This window comes from Garra rufa, chromosome 19 (assembly GCF_049309525.1).
Source record: "Garra rufa chromosome 19, GarRuf1.0, whole genome shotgun sequence".
Classification (NCBI taxonomy): domain Eukaryota; kingdom Metazoa; phylum Chordata; class Actinopteri; order Cypriniformes; family Cyprinidae; genus Garra; species Garra rufa.
The window spans coordinates 29,384,682-29,401,442 of NC_133379.1; the positions used below are offsets into that span (position 1 = coordinate 29,384,682).

At 35.6% G+C, this 16,761-nt stretch overlaps 1 protein-coding gene across 1 annotated transcript in view; it reads left to right on the top strand.

Annotated features, from left to right (window-relative positions):
• The window catches only part of LOC141292755 (stromelysin-3-like), a 29,185-nt gene extending 16,737 nt beyond the window's left edge, over window positions 1–12,448 (top strand). Inside the window, exons 3-8 of the mRNA XM_073824798.1 lie at window positions 2,647–2,790; window positions 7,095–7,228; window positions 9,872–10,110; window positions 10,205–10,409; window positions 10,533–10,793; window positions 10,890–12,448. Of these exons, the coding sequence (XP_073680899.1) occupies window positions 2,647–2,790; window positions 7,095–7,228; window positions 9,872–10,110; window positions 10,205–10,409; window positions 10,533–10,793; window positions 10,890–11,017 (1,111 nt within the window). The 3' untranslated portion in view covers window positions 11,018–12,448. The remainder of the gene's footprint in view (window positions 1–2,646; window positions 2,791–7,094; window positions 7,229–9,871; window positions 10,111–10,204; window positions 10,410–10,532; window positions 10,794–10,889) is intronic.
• The last annotated feature ends 4,313 nt before the right edge of the window (window positions 12,449–16,761 follow it).

A 16,761-nucleotide genomic window follows, 5' to 3' on the forward strand; every position in this document is an offset into this window, starting at 1 on the left:
AGCCCCACCAGCTCGAATCTGCTCTCCTCATCCCTTCTGTCCCAGGCAGTTCAGACACACTTTCTTGTCTTTCGCGTTCCAAAACCTTAGCTTCGGTGAATTCTGGTTCAAATTGATACGGGTCAGGATCTGCACCAAAGTAAATATCTTCTAAATCGTCTCTCAAAAATGTCTCCATGGCGAGGAACGCTGCCTGTGCTGCATGCACGTTGGATATGTTGACGGAAGTAAACATTTGCACATGTGCTGTGTGATATTAATGCGCCTGCTTCGGTCATATTACGGCAGCAAACTTCCTTGACTATTACGCCGGAATGGGAGTGTAGTTCCTAATCTTATCGGCCTAGAAAACCGCAGCTTTACATTTCCGCTGGTCTTAGTACACGATATAACTACAGAAGAGTCAAGTTTTAAATAGGACAAATATCGAAACTCATTGGTCATTTTTGAACGCGATGCTACTGGTCTAATAGGATTCAATGATTTATGCTAAGCTATGCTAAAAGTGATGTCGCCAGAACAGGAGAACGGCTGAATGGATTTCAAAACGGTAAAAATCAACTTATTAACTCGGGGGGAGTTGGAGAATGAGCCTATTTCCAAAAAAAGTGGAGTGTTCCTTTAATTTCTTTTCGACTGAAGAAAGAAAGACATAGTGGTGAGTAAATAATCAGGAGATTTGTATTCTGTAAGTGAATTAATCCTTTAAATTGTGTATATTTTCTTGTATAAAGCATGTACACATTTTTCCACAAACCCCAAAGATGCTTTTTGTGGTCCCCTGGGAGTCTCTAGACCCCAGTTTGCAAACCCCTGACCTACAAATATTTAAAACCTTTTTGGGTCACTAATCTAAACCTGGTTGACGTTTATATTCTTTTGTGGTAGTATCCATAGCAGATCAGCAAATAGGTAGGAATTCTCTAATTGGAGCTGCGAATAAGGATAATGTTCAAAAAAAGAACAGACTACCACACTGAGCTCTCTCCCACTGTCATAGCTCCTGTCTGGGCTTGCAGACTGCAGAGGCCTCACAATCTGAGACCTTTTGTGGCTCCAACATGCAGCCCCAGAGCGATCCCTGTCCCACAGAGCTAATAACAACCAAAGCATGAAGGTGTTCAAGCATGAAAACAACACAGAGGTACTAGTCACTATAACTGCAGGTTGGGAGCTAAACAATACTTCAAATGTGGCGCTTTAAGACATTTTATTATTCTTTTTTTAAGAAATGCTTTGTGGAACATGATACAGATTTGTGGTCTACCAGCTTAAATGTGCTCAGTGGGGATTCTGCTTGTAAAAATAAGCATGCATGCCTTCATCACTCAGCAAGCTTCACAATGTAGCTCGTCTTTCATCTGAGAGAAGTTAAGACCTGTGGGCTCATTCTATGATGGATGAAAGTAGCATTTTCATTTATAAACAGCATTCAAAATGGGTAAACCATGGAAGCCTGTTTCCACCACTGAATGAAAAATTGTTATCTTGTTATCTCACAATTCTGACTTTTTTCTCTACAATGTGAGAAATAAAGTTAGAATTCTGAGATATAAACTTGCAATTCTGTGAACATATTAGTCCTTTTTTTTTCTCCTCAGAACTGGACTTTATAACTCACAATTGTGAGTTTATATCTTACAATTCTGAGGAAAAAAGCCAGAATTGCAAGATACAAAGTGGCCATTTTGAGAAAAAAATGCGAATGTAAGTTTATATCCCGCAATTCTGACTTTATATCTAGCATAGTTATGTTTATATCTCACAGTTCTGAGAAAAAAGTTAGAATTGCTGGTTTATATGATGCAATTCTCAGAGACAAACTCAGAAGTAAGAACTGTGAGATAAAAAACCACAATTCCATTTTTATTTTGCATTCAGTGGCAGAAACATGCGTCCATATAGTAAACTGATGATTTAAAATCGAAAGAGCAGTTAAAATATCCTTTGTGAGAAGAATCAAAGGACTCAGGAGTTTCAAAGATCTGAAAACAACCTAAGAAGAATTATTAAAAAATTATTAGAAAATATTAAAGGGATAGTCCACCTAAAAATCACTTACACACAAAATGTTTTTAATAGACTAAAGACTTCCATTGTATTTCTCTCCATATAATGGAAGTCAGTGAAAGCCAAAATGTTATCTTTTATGTTTCACGAAAGAATTAAAGTCACACAGGTTTGGAACGACATAAGGGTGAGTAAATGATAACAGAATTTTCATTTTTGAGTGGACTATTCCTTTAAATCCTCTAAAATTGTCACTACTGCAGTGTATTGTGAATTGTTTTAGATTAAGATCCTGCTAAATGACAAGTAACAAAAATGTCTTGAAATATAATGCTATGTATTTCTAAAAGGCTTATGCACTTAAAGGAACCCAGATAGGGGTCCATCACTGTCACAGTATCAAGTATCACACGTGTTTGGTGATGATCAGAGAACGTAGTAGTAGTAGTAGGTACCATGCCTAATCCATTCAGACTGCGCTTGTCTTTCACAACAGCCAGATTTGGATCCAGTCTCTTGGTTCCTGGTAGCAAACATGTTCAAATAAAGGAGATTATTGGGGTAATGCACCAGAGACCAAATGAAAATCACATGGGTGGTCTGTAATGAGCGCTTATGTTTGTGCTTGTGTTATAGGATCATGCGGACCCCTTGGCAGATGAGTTTAGAGAAAGTCAGACATGTGCTGAGAGAGGCACTGCGGGTCTGGAGTGACGTCACGCCTCTCACCTTTACTGAGGTCACCAGTGGCCGGGCGGATATTATGATTGACTTTAACAGGTAAAAAAAATATGTTTCACTGTTAACAGTGTCAAAATCTATGATGGCCTTTCTGTGTTTATGTTTTAAAGGGGTTATAAAATCAGTCCAGTTGAGGTCCAGTTATAATGTTAGTCAATGTTTCTTCCGTCATGAGCATTTTTCAACGTTTGATGCTTTTTCTATTGAACCTTTAGGACTATGTAAATGTACTTTGTTGTGATTGGAAGAACTTTCTGACCCTGCAGAGACAGCAACAGAACTGCCATGTTCAAGGCCCAGAAAGCTAGTAAGGACATCATGAAATTAAGGTTGAACCACAGATATCACATGAACTATTTTAACAGTATCTTTACTACTTTCTGGGCCTTGAACGTGTCAGTTGTGTTGCTTTCTATGCAGGGTCAGAAAGCTCTTGGATTTCATTAAAAATATCTTAATTTCTATTTAGAGGTTCGGAATGACATCAGGTTGAGTAATTAATTACATAATTTTCATTTTTGAGTGAACTAACAATGACTTTGAAGTTACTTTGAATTTACCAAATTTGACTGGTCTTTTATATTCTGTATATTATCGGAGAAATACTGTTTCTCCAGCCTCTCATTTGACTGAGTTTATAACACCACATTGTCAGTCGAGAGATGTGTGTTCATTGACACAAAGAGGAAAAGTTTCCACTTCACTAGTCAAACACAGACGCTTTTCATCTCCTCTAGAAGCTGGAGATTAGAGAGGGTGTCGGTTTAGGATTATAGGTCGAAAATTTACACTGCACGTCCATTCATGCACGTGTGTTACTTCTTAAATTCCCATCGTAAGAAAAGTCATAACTCAGAACACCTGTGGGGCTTAGTTCTACTTATGGACATGCAACACTGCGGCTCAAAATCCCTTGCTTTTGAAAAACGAACCTTAATGTTGAAAAGCATGACTTTTGTGGTAGCACATTATTACTACAAAGCTCTGTTTGAGTGTTTTTCCCCATCACTGAACATGTGACGTGCTCTATCATTTTGCACATTGTTTGTGATAGGGCACAAATATCACAATTCGATTCTGATTCACAAGCTTGTGATTCGATTCAATTCCCGATTCGATTCGATGATGATTATTTTGGATATATATCAGGAACAGTACATGTCACATTTTCTCAAGGAAAAAAATGTCTCAGCTAATCAGTCCCTCCAGGATTTCACGATTTTTTTTTGTGATTTTTGCGATGAAAATTATAAATTTTGTGGTGGCAAGTCCTAGAAATTTGCGAAAAATTTTGCGATTAATTTAATTATTTAATTTATTTATTAATAATTAGGATATCACATTTACCATATTAGGTATTATGTTAGAGGCTCAATTATCATACATAACACAAATCAAACATAAAATTTGTTTATTCTGATACATTTGAACTTTTAAAATAACCTATGGGCAATATTCTTATGTGACCTTTGTAAACATTAACAGCAGGTGTAGAAATTTATACTGTACATAGCCTACTTCATTTCAGTCGCATCTCAGGTGCTTTTTACATTTTGGTAGCCCAAAAATTAATTGAACTAGCCCAAATAAAAAAGCTTTTTAATTTTTTTTTTTAAATATAGAAATTCAAACAGGAGTCTAAATGTCAATCAAATATGTTTTCAATACAAAAATATAAACAAATATCAAGGAAGGAATTTTATTTCACTCTTTAGTGTATCTGCATAATTTTTTAATATAAATTTAAAGCAATGTATGATCCTTTTTAAGAGCTGCACAAGTAAAATGAACAGAATGAGTGGGGTTGTACAATGTAAGGTAGAATTTTAGGTCATAAAATTACATGATTTATAATTCAGATACAGATTCACACAAAAACAATATCTTATACAATGGCATTTCAGCCTTTATACCATTAAAAGGGATAAATCAAGTATATAATTTATCATATTTAAAACAAATTACTGTCTTAATTGTTTAGATTTTTTAGAAGGCACATTAAAAACCCTATGTGTTTGCTGCATAAAAACAAACAGCTGAAAAATGTATTGGAAAAAATTCTAAAAAATTAAAATTAAAAATTCTGTCACAAGGGGGCGCTTTAGGAGCGCTGAAATATGATCGTTTCCCTAGTAACGGCTGTATACAAATCAGCTTTAACGCTGTTTTATCAGCATGAAATGAAAATGACAACGACACGTTTCTGAGGACAGTCGGTTCTTCTCAGATACATTCATTTAAAGACATCAGCGCTGCGTTTTGACTTTGAAATGTGCAGGGCTCATATTTATTCAATGACATCATTGCCTTTAGAAGTTTTATCCAGCCCTATCGTGATTCGTCTTTCCGTCCCTAACTGACTTTTAAAATTATAATTAAGACTTTTCTTATACTATTTAACAAATTCAAAACTTTTATGGCGTTCCATTTGCAACAACAGAAGCCCTCTACTGTACGATAGCGGGTCGGCAGGCCAGTGAAACATTTTGGTAGCTCGACTGAAAAACACAATAGCCCCCGGGACATCGATCTTGCGAGCCCTGCAGACAGACAGCTCACAGACATCACGTGAGCAGCGTCTTTATCAACATGATATATATATTTATCTTTTTATTATTGAAATATTTGAATAACCATTTTTTTGCAATTATTTTGCGGTTAAATGACAAATTATGCAGGATCGCAAAAAAATGCGACATTTTGTTGATTTTGCATTAAATTCAGCGATCGCAGAATCGCGAAAAACTGGAGGGACTGGCTAATGCTGTAAAATATACATGAGAGTCAGTTGGTACTACTTTACTATAATACTGAAGTTTAAAATGAACTGATTTGTATACAAATATAATTTATAATTTCTACTCCAATTAGTTTTTAAATGGTGGCTGTCATAAAAAAAAAACTTAACAGATTTTTTAATGCTCCTCTCTAGAGTTAATTTTTCTAGCTGACTGATGAGTTTATGGTCACCAAATGTGTTTTTCTGAGGTAAATGTTACGTTACGTGACATTGTTTACAAGCTGTTATACAGTGTTGTCAAGTCCATATTTTTTTTCGCGAAATTGGGTTATTTTAACACTGTTGCCATTGGTTGTTTTTCTTGTCCGCGGGTTGAAGTGACCCCAATAACATGATATGTAGCCCCTAGAATGCGATAATTACAAGGGAAACCCTGCCAAAAATGTGTATTTTACCTCCCAGAACGCAATTTTTATGCGTCCCTCCAAATGTTTTGGCTAGTTTTGAGTAGCAAATGGGCAGGTTTTGTTGTGAAAAACTGGCAACCCTGGCTTGAAATTTTTTTTATTAACATAACTTCTGATGCTTATTCATGTTTATTTTGTGCTGAAACAGGTTAAAATGGAGGATATGATCAGTTCATGTGCACTTCACGCATTTTATAAAATAAAATAAAAATAATAATGATGGGAAATCAGAAGGTATGCTGAAAGATACAGTACAACTTACTGAAATCTTGTCTAAAAAATGTATAAAAATAGTTTAAAATGTTTAGACGCCATTTTCTCAAAAGCATGAAACTCAAAATGATAAAGCAGGGGGTGAAGTACTTGATTTACAGTATGCGTCACACCAGTCCTATATAAATGTCAAGTCTCTTTCAACAGGAAATTTTGCTCAAGCCAGTGGCTTTCTTTCGTCATTTTCTTTGAAAATGGCTTCCTATACTTGGCTTCCTGTTAAAGCGCTAATGTACAATTTTTGTGTTTCTAAGATACGCACGTATGAAGCTCTAATGAGGGATACCGCTTTTCTTCAAAGCAAAGGGAAATATCTAGATCCATCTGGCATAAAGCGAAACATCTGGGGGTCTGTTCAGTGAAGTGTGGGGCGCTAGGCATGTCAATTTCATTTGTTCTGACTCAATCTGAGATTCCATCAATGGGATAGCAGGGGACCGGACATTTGTGGGTTTGATTTAACCAGAATAGTAACCTTCTATGACCTTTCAGGTCTGCCAGTTTAAAGATCTACGATCCTGGAAAGCTTTGTGCGTAATTTAACCTCTCAACATTTCACAATGGAAAATTTGGGGATCAGTTTATTCAGTGCCATTCAGCCAGGGTGGATTTTGGCATTCCTTTAAAGACAAGAGAATCAGGAAAGTTACTGAGGTGTGACAGTTACAGTAGGGTATAATGTGGTACAGTTGCATGGTAGTAACAGCAATGTCTTTATTCTCACCCTTGTTTAATCATTCTATGTAATGAAGTGTGCTTATAAAATTCTTTTAGTGATAAGTTCATCAGGCATGTTGATGAAATAAGAGAACGGGAATAGTTGATTTTGTGCTGTCGTCTAAAAGACTGTGTTTCACATTCAGGTACTGGCATGGAGACAATCTTCCTTTTGACGGCCCAGGAGGAATTCTGGCTCATGCCTTCTTTCCCCGAACTTACAGAGAGGGAGACATTCACTTTGACTATGATGAGACTTGGACAGTGGGCAACAGTATGGGTGAGTGAGTGTCCTGGTTCATTTGGTGTGACTTTTGTATTTTAAGTTTATATCTCACAGTTTTTCTCAGAATTGCGAGTCTATATCTTGCAGTTGCAAATAACTGAGAGTTTACATCACACAATATTGATTTTATTCCTAAAATTTCTGAATTTATCACACTATTTGTTCATCGCAAAATCTTCCGCCACAGAACAAAAAAATAAAAAAGGTCTTTGAGACTTTTTCACAAATCTGACTTTGTTTTCCTCAGAAATCATGCAATTCTTAGTATATGTTTCACAGTTGCAAAAAAAAAAAAAAAAAAAAAAAAAAACGAATCATTTGATTGCATGGTTCAAAACTCATTCATAAAGTCAGTCACTTGTTTTGTTCCTGAAAGAATCAGTGCTTGAAAAAATCAACTGAATCACTCAACAATTCACTCATAAAGCCAGTCTCTTGTTTTGTTCCTAAAAGAATCAGTGCTTAAAAATCAGCTGAATCACTTAACAATTCACTCATAAAATCAGTCACTTGTTTTGTTCCCGAAGAAATTGGTGCTTGAATGAATCTGTTAAATCACTCAACAATTCACTCATAAAGCCAGTCACTTCATTTGTTCTTGAAGGAATTTGTGCTTAAATTAATCGGTTAAATCACTCAATGATTCAATCATAAAGTCAGTCACTTGTTTTGTTCCCAAAGGAATCAGAGCTTGAATGGATAAGTTGAATCACTTAAGGATTCACTCATAAAGCCAGTCACTTGTTTTGTTCCTGAAAGAATCAGTGCTTGAAAAAAATCAACTGAATCACTTAACAATTCACTCATAAAGCCAGTCACTTGTTTTGTTCCTAAAAGAATCAGTGCTTAAAAATCAGCTGAATCACTTAACAATTCACTCATAAAACCAGTCACTTGTTTTCTTCCTAAAGGAATCAGTGCTTGAATGAATCGGTTGAATCACTGAACAAGTCACTCGTAAAGCCAGTCAGCTGTTTTGTTCCTGAAGCAATCTGTGCTTAAATGAAACGGTGCTTGAATGAATTGGTTGAATCACTCGATGATTCACTAATGAGGCCAGTAACGTGTTTTGTTCCTAAAGGAATCAGTGCTTGAATGAATCAGTTGAATCACTCAATGATTCACTCCATGAAGCCAGTCACTTGTTTTGTTCCTAAAATAATCAGGGCTTGAATGAATTGTTTGAATCACTCAAGGATTCACTCATAAAGTCAGTCACTTGTTTTCTTCCTGAAGGAATCAGTGCTTGAATGAATGGTTGAATCACTCAGGGATTCATTCATAAAGTCAGTCACTTGTTTTGTTCCTGAAGGAATCAGTGCTTGAATGAATGGTTGAATCACTCAGGGATTCATTCATAAAGTCAGTCACTTGTTTTGTTCCTGAAAGAATCAAACTTGAAAGAATCGGTTGAATCAATCAACAATTCACTCATAGTCTGTCACTTGTCACCAGCTACTGGCTACTGTAACTTTGTAACCTACAGGAAAATTGTTCATTTAGTAAATTATTTTTCATTTATTATGTACAAATGGGCTTCCACATAAATATATGACTGCATAAACTATATAAGGGTTTATATGTAATTTTAAAACCCCTTTGTCAAAAAGATTTATTATAATTATATTTTTTTTAGGGGTGGGCATAGATAATTTTTTTTAATCTAGATTAATCTAGATTAAATCTTGGAATTAATCTAGATTAATCTAGATTAAAATGGCTAATTTGAATTCTGCTGAAGGCATTCAGAATATGTGTGCTACCCAAATAATGACTTAAAGTCTTTGAGAATGGATCATAAAGCTCATAAAGCTGTTCTATGATAATTTGTTGATGAAAATAAATTATGTTCAATTAGATGTACTTGTGTTAACTAACTAAAAATGAAATTATTTTTTCTACCTATTAGATTGTGTTTTTTTTTTAACGTCAACACCTACCCAACCCATTACATGTTACACCATACTTTTATTTTGACAGGTTGTCGTGAAGTTTCTGTGTCATACAGTATGATATGATGCTAGTTTTCATAAAAATGAAACGGTAAAAGTGACACTCACAGCAGTTTGGGAGATTGAGTTTATCTGTTCATGTGAGATGAAAATGCCAAAAATTACCGGGAGTGTCACGTGTGTTTCAGTAGCCTATGCGTGTAGTAAAAGCTCGTCTCCGCAATGCATACATACAGCTAGGCAAACGGAACATACCGGATTCATATTAAAACGGTCTTTTTGCATTTCAATGTTCACATACACTAGTCCATATCGCGATTTGAATTAAGTGACTGACCAACATTTGATTTATGAATCCAAAAAACGACGAATTTGCGTGGCATTTTGCGCTATAGTAGATTCGGTTTTTATGAATGGAGGACGAGGCGATCCCGTCTGTGTTTTTGCGGAGGAGACTTAAACGCGCGACCATATTCTATAGTCTTCGGTATACATCCGCGTTAAACTATCAAGGTGAAAGTCATCATAGCTTGCGTAGTTTAGACCCAGCTCCCAACCCAAATTTGAGAATAGATTAACGGCGATATTTTTTTTATCGCTCGATAAGAGTGTCACATTAACGCAGCACGTTAACGCCGATAACGGCCCACCACTAATTTTTTTAAATCCTTGTGCTTCCTACTAGGTACTGACCTCCTCCAGGTGGCTGCTCATGAGATCGGCCATGTTTTAGGATTGCAGCACTCCATGGCACCAGGCGCAGTGATGTCGCCTTTCTACACTTTCTCCTACCCGCTCAAACTGAGTGAAGATGACAAACAAGGCATACAGTCTTTATATGGCTCCAGACACACTGATGATAAAGTAAAGACAGAGGAGAGACCTCCCAAAGTCACAGAAACCAATGAGATTGAAACCACAGTGGTGAGTAATTTGACTGATTCTATCTGATCTTGGGAATCTAATTCTTCTTTATCCATCTCAATCTGTTTTTCCCCTTTATTTTCCATCTTTCCAGCCTGATGCTTGCCAAACTGACTTCGATGCTGTATCTATGATCCGAGGCGAGCTGTTTTTCTTTAAGTCGGGTTATGTATGGCGGATCCGTGATGGTAAACTTCAGACCGGATACCCTGCATTGGCATCAAGGCACTGGAGAGGAATCCCAGGCGACATTGATGGCGCTTTTGAGGACAAATCTGGAAATATCTGGTTCTTCCAAGGTAAACTGTCTCAAAACAATCAAGTATGCTACCGTTTAAATGTTTTCGATCTGTAAGATTTTTACTGTTTTTGAAAGAAGCCTCTCATGCTATAACGCCTCTCACCCATCATTCTCTCTATAGGCCAGAGTTACTGGGTTTTCGATGCAGAGCGGCAGATCACAGGCCCAGACTCTGTGCGACGGCTAGGTCTAACAGTGACTGACATTCAGGCCGCCCTCATGTGGGGAGAAGACAAGGCCCAGAAGATCTACTTCTTCAAAAAAGGAAGCTACTGGCGATTTAACCTGAAGGAAAACCGTGTAGACTCAGTCCACCCTCGCAGCATGAGAGACTGGAGGGGCGTACCAGATGACATTGATGCAGCTTTCCAGGACCGATTCGGTACAGTTGTCACTGATAAATTATTTGTAAGGTTATTCTTGATGGTGGGTGTTTAAAAAGTCATTGAATGTTTCTTTGTTCTTTATTTCTTCACAGGCTTTGCACACTTCTTGAGAGGGAAGCAGTACTGGAAGTTCGACCCAGTGGAAGTGAGGGTGCTGGAGGGATATCCAAGATATATTGGCATGGATTTTTTCGGTTGTTCTGCAGCTCTGTACCAATGAGTCATGGGTACAACTAGACGTAATTTATCCCAAATGTATTACTGATCTTTGTCACGCACCTAGTGCAACTAGTACTCCCACAAGCAGTTTCCACATGTTTAAAGGGATAGTTCACTCAAAAATGAAAGCAACTTCATAAAATTAAGGTTGACTAATTTATCTTTCTGGACCTTGAATGTGTCAGTTGCATTGCTGTCTATACAGGGTCAGAAAGATTTCATCAAAAAATATCTTAATTTGTGTTGATGAACGAAGGTCTTTGGGTTTAAAATGACATGAGGGTGAGTAATTAATGACAGAATTTTCAGTTTTGGGTGAACTATCCTTTCAACTTTGAACCAATCTAGGTCTGGTATTTTTGTTTATATCAGGTAGTGTCAGATATGCAGATTCTTCAAATCTGACCACTGGATCAAACATTTTTCTGTGGTTTCAAGCAGATACTGTACTGATCTACTTTGTGACTCAAGATGCTACATCTGCGCCACTTAAACACATACTGAATGACTGTTGCAGGATCTTCTCATCTGCAAAACAACTACTCTCATTTCTCAGGAAAAGCAGGAAATTCTGGTCTTTAAACATTTTTCGTATATATTTTGTGTACTTTATTATTTATTATTTGTATATTTTTGGCAGTATTGAAATATCATGTTGTGCCATTAGTGACATGCTGTTGATTACCACAGAAGAATATTTTGTCCTTAAAAACAAGCAAAAATTGCATTAAACATAATGCACTTACAGTGGAAATCTGTAAGGCAAGAAATTTAAAGAAGAAACTAAAAAGTAACTTTTGGTACAAGTGTTGACAGAAACTTGATGTAAACATTTACATCTAATATCAAAGCATCCAAAAAACTGACAACTATCTAGTTCTCAGAGCAACATTACTTTGTAGAGACTTTTTAAAGACTTTTTAATTTAGCTTGAAGCTTTGAAGGGCCTGAACTATATAGTGTAGAACCATGGTGCTGTACCTTTAGCATTTAGGGCTGGTCACACTGATTTTCAATAGTTTTTTAATGAGAAATGGCAATTTGACCTCACACAATTGACCTTTGGGAATAGCTGTCGGCGTGAATGTCCATTTAGACTTAACCTAAGTCTGTAAAGGACTTATGAAGACCTGTTTTTCAGTAGTGATAATGTATATTTTACAGTGCAGGTCACTGGTGCTGTTCACGTGTTATCTAATGAAACTTTTTGCCTAGTGTGGCTACTGAGGAATATAATCCTTATAGCATGATAATGATAGCTTTTGGACGGATCTAAGGAAACTGTACACTTCACATTCACTGTTATTATAATGTTTGTCATGTAATCGATTCTTTCTCTTGTTGTTTTTTTAATGATCAGTTTACTGTGTAAATATTTTGTAAAAAGAATTGTATTATATTTTCGGCTCCAATAAAAGCCTCTCTTTGTTTATTGTAGTCTGTCTCATTATCTAAGTATCTATCTAAATACTTTCGCTTACAGCTGGTTAGTAATATTTGTTTGTGTGCGTTTTTTTTTAACTTCCGAAAAGATGATTTTTATGAAAACTAACAGCCTTTATTTTATTTTTTTTTAATAAGAGGATCACATTAAAGCTGTATTGGAAATTATTTACAATGCTTCCATAATTTATTTATTTTTTAATCTTTGTCCTTGACTTTGGTTTTCAATCTTATTGAACTTAATCCAAAATAAATTCAAATAAATTCAAATAAAAATTCAAATAAAAAATATATATATTAGACTTTTTATGACTACCAGTTGTGGTGACATTTCTACGATTACCAGCAATTTTGCACAAAATATACACAATCTGTCAAAAGTTTTTGAACAGTAAGATTTTTATGTTTTTTAAAGAAGTCTTGTCTGCTCACCAAGCCTGCATTTATTTGATCCAAAGTACAGTAAAAACAGTAACATTTTAAAATATTTTTACTATTTAAAATAACTGTTTTCTATTTGAATATATTTTAAAAAATTATTCCTGATTTCAAAGCTGAATTTTTAGCATAATTATTGCAGTCACATGATCCTTCAGAAATCCTTCTAATATTATTATTTGCAGCTAAAAAATTTTTTAAAACGGTTAAGTAGAATATTTTCAGGTTTCTTTGATGAATAGAAAGTTCAGAAGAACAACATTTGTCAGAAATAGATTTGATTAATTTAAAGCATCCTTGCTAAATAAAAGCACTAATTTCTATAATGCCCCTCCAAAAAAAAAAAAAAATATATATATATATATATATATATATATATATATATACTCCAAGCGTTTGAATGGTATAGTGTATAATGTTACAAAAGCATTTTTACAAAATGATGATCTTTGAATCTTTCTATTCATCAAAGAATCTTGGAAAAAATGTACTCAACTGTTTTAAATATTGATAATAATGATAATAAATGTTTCTTTACCAGAAAATCAGCATATTGGAATTATTTTTGAAAGATCATGTGACACTGAAGACTGAAGTAATGATGCTAATAATTTAGCTTTGATCACAGGAATAAATAACAGTTTAAAATATATTCAAAAAGACAACAGTTATTTTAAATAGTAAAAATATTTTTTAAATTGTACAGTTTTAGCTGTACTTTGGATCAAATAAATGACTTAAAAAACTTTTGACTGGTAGTGTAGTTTTTCAGAAGTTAGTATACTTGCTCACCAAGGAGACAACAATATCAGTTAAGAACCTGAGATCGAATAAAAAAAACAGGATAAATACTGCTATATTTATTATTTATGCATAATTCTGAGTAAAAATTGTGGAATATGATTTATTTCTGTGTATTTAAGATGCATAAAATGCTAGTTATGAAATTAGACTTAGTATAAGGATACAGAATTTAATATAAAATATTTTAGATGTCATTTCCATTACTCTCACATGTTTTTAGCAATACATCATATGAGATGTGATGGAAATGACATTGTAATAAACTCAAAAGGATCAAAAGTGCTGACACTCTGATATGAGAGACATGTGCACAGCCCATCTCCACCAGTCTGGTTCTAATATGATCTATCAGAGGTTTCAGAGTGGAAATAGAAGATGGCTGTTCTGTAGGCCCTCCTGCCGAGACAAATCCAGAGTCCTGCTGTCTTGGCTTGTTTACAGACTGTAATTCCCCTCTTCTCCCCCGCTTCTATCACACGGAGCAAATTTGTAACACAATGACATTGTAACATGATGACATCATCACTTCAGTTCCATTTTATGTGAAGCATCTGTTGGCGCCATCCTCCGCCAAGTTAACACATTTTGTAGGGTTGCACTTTAGTAAGTACAGATGTCGAGCTGCTTTGGACGAAACACAAACCCTGATTCTTGTGTTATCAGGATTTGAAAGAGAATCTACTCATAATCATGTGCTTACTGAAAAGTTTTGCCAGGGTCATAAGAGTTGCTTAGTGCTTAACGCATTTGCTGAGTTAGTGATTTTTGCACAGGCCAGCGTGATTAATGAAGTGTCATTGTTTTCTTGTTCAGTAGCCACCGATGGCAGACGCTGTACCAGACGTCTTAAAGTGCTGTTGTTACGCATACATGTGTACCACTTCTAAGAGTATGTTGTAAAACACATGTCTACATTTTGAACTTGAAGAAGGACGTTTTCCCTCAGGGTAAAGCAAGTCTGCACTGGTTTAACCACAAGCATGCGCACACGTTTGACCCGAACGACCCCCGCGATATTTCTCTCATTACATTAAAAAGCAGATTGTTTGTATGTTGACATATTTCCTACAACTAAAAACATGTGGCTTTTAACAGTTAGTACAGAATAATCTCTCTATCATTTTTCAAAATCATAACAGGTCCTGATCCTGATCAGTCTGAATCATGATCTGATTAAAACTTAAAGAGAGTCAGATTTCCAGTGTGTTAATCAAGAACTAACAATGACATCCCTTAGGCTGATAGCTGATCTTTATAAGACTGGAATGTTTAAATTGTTTGTCAGAGTGATGACAAACAAACAATGAAAGACCGGACACTAATTTCAGATTTATCTGTCATCATTTTAGCCTTGACAAAAGTGCTTGTATTGTGGTAAAAGTTTCTTTCTTTCCCCCATGTATAAGCCATACCTGCATTCACAGTGCTGTAGACTGAATAATAGATCACAGGTGGGTTCAGAAGTTAGATTTCTGACTCTTTTTGGGTAAATCACGTTTAAAGTGAGAACCACTGTGCCCTACTCACTCTGAAGTGCACTTGAAGTGAAGAGTGCAGGGAAAACTGTCTCACTTAACATAACATCACATAACATAAAAAATCAGATGTTAAGATACAACGAAATATTAAAACTAAGCCAATATTTTCTTTTCGTCCTTAGCATGTAAACAATATTTCACGCTGGGTTCAGATAGGTTCAGATACTAGATAAATGCCAAACAGAATAATTACCTAAACACGCGACTTTAAAAAATATTTTTCGCGCCACTTGAAACTTCACCTTAGCGCCTAGAAGGTCTGTTTCTGAGTGAGTTCGTTTGCTTACGTTTTTTTTTTTGGAAATTTCAAGTAGCTTTCTCGAAGAAAGTAAGTTCCGCCTACTGTCATCTCGGCTTTAAACTCTCAAGATAATATTTGTCAAAGCTGCAGTGCACTTAACAGAAAAAAAAAACATTTCTTTAAAACAGTTGAGTTTACTTAGCGCCGCGGCCCGCGCGTTTTTATTAGTTTGTTTACTGACAGAACATTAAGCGAACTGTTATTAAGTGTGACTAATGCAGAGAATGTGTAATCCTTTTCATTGTGTTTTCCAAGCCTAGTAAGTTACTTAAGTAGCCTATTTTAACAGTGTTTCCTTTTTATAGGCTAGTTTATCTGCATATAAAATTGTCACAAAAATTCTTGTACTTTGTTTTTAGTGGTAGAATGCAAGAAACGCATTATAAGGGAAAGGAAACGTGACACCAGTATGATTAATTTACTTTCTATTTATTTTATTCACCTTACTTTTCCATTAGAGTGGACGTGGTCATTTGTAAATTATATGTGTGGGGGGGGGGGGGGGGGGGCTTCCGGTCTCATCCCTCCAGCTATTTTTATCTGTACAAAACAGCTTTTTGCTGTTTGATATTGTAAACTGGTGTGCCTCACCATATCGTTAGAATGTATTTTCTTAATTATGAAGACAGTGGTTTGTAGTGCAAAAACAGTTTGACCATATACTTACTGCAGCTAATAGAGCCTTATTCACAGAAATCCGTTTACTACTGCATTGAAAAATAAGGTGGATACTCAGATAGCACACGTACCTCTGCAAAATTGTCTGTTAAAGATCACTTGATCTGGAAAGCATCTGCTGTGTACAAACATCTGACAGATGTCTGTAAGATGTCAGTTTTACATGCATTCTAAATCATAAACCATCTTAAAGACATCTAATAGATGTCTATTTGACATCTGACAGGGAATGTCTATACTACACTAAAAAAATACACCTTCCAGATGTCAAATAGACGTCTCCATGATGTACGTGTGCTATCAGGGATAGCTACTAAATATGCAATGAACAAAGAATAATTAGAATAAGTAGTCTATTTAATGTGTTCTGTGCTTGCTTGTAAAGTATATCAAGACAAACTTCTTTCATCACGCGCTGCCTTTCAGGAGTCCTCGGATGTCCTTTTAGCGAACAATAGAATGTCAGTACAACAAATGTCAAGGGGTTTGTTAGTCTACTGTACTTCCATTACTTTTTATAGAACCACCAATTGCATGTGCTCT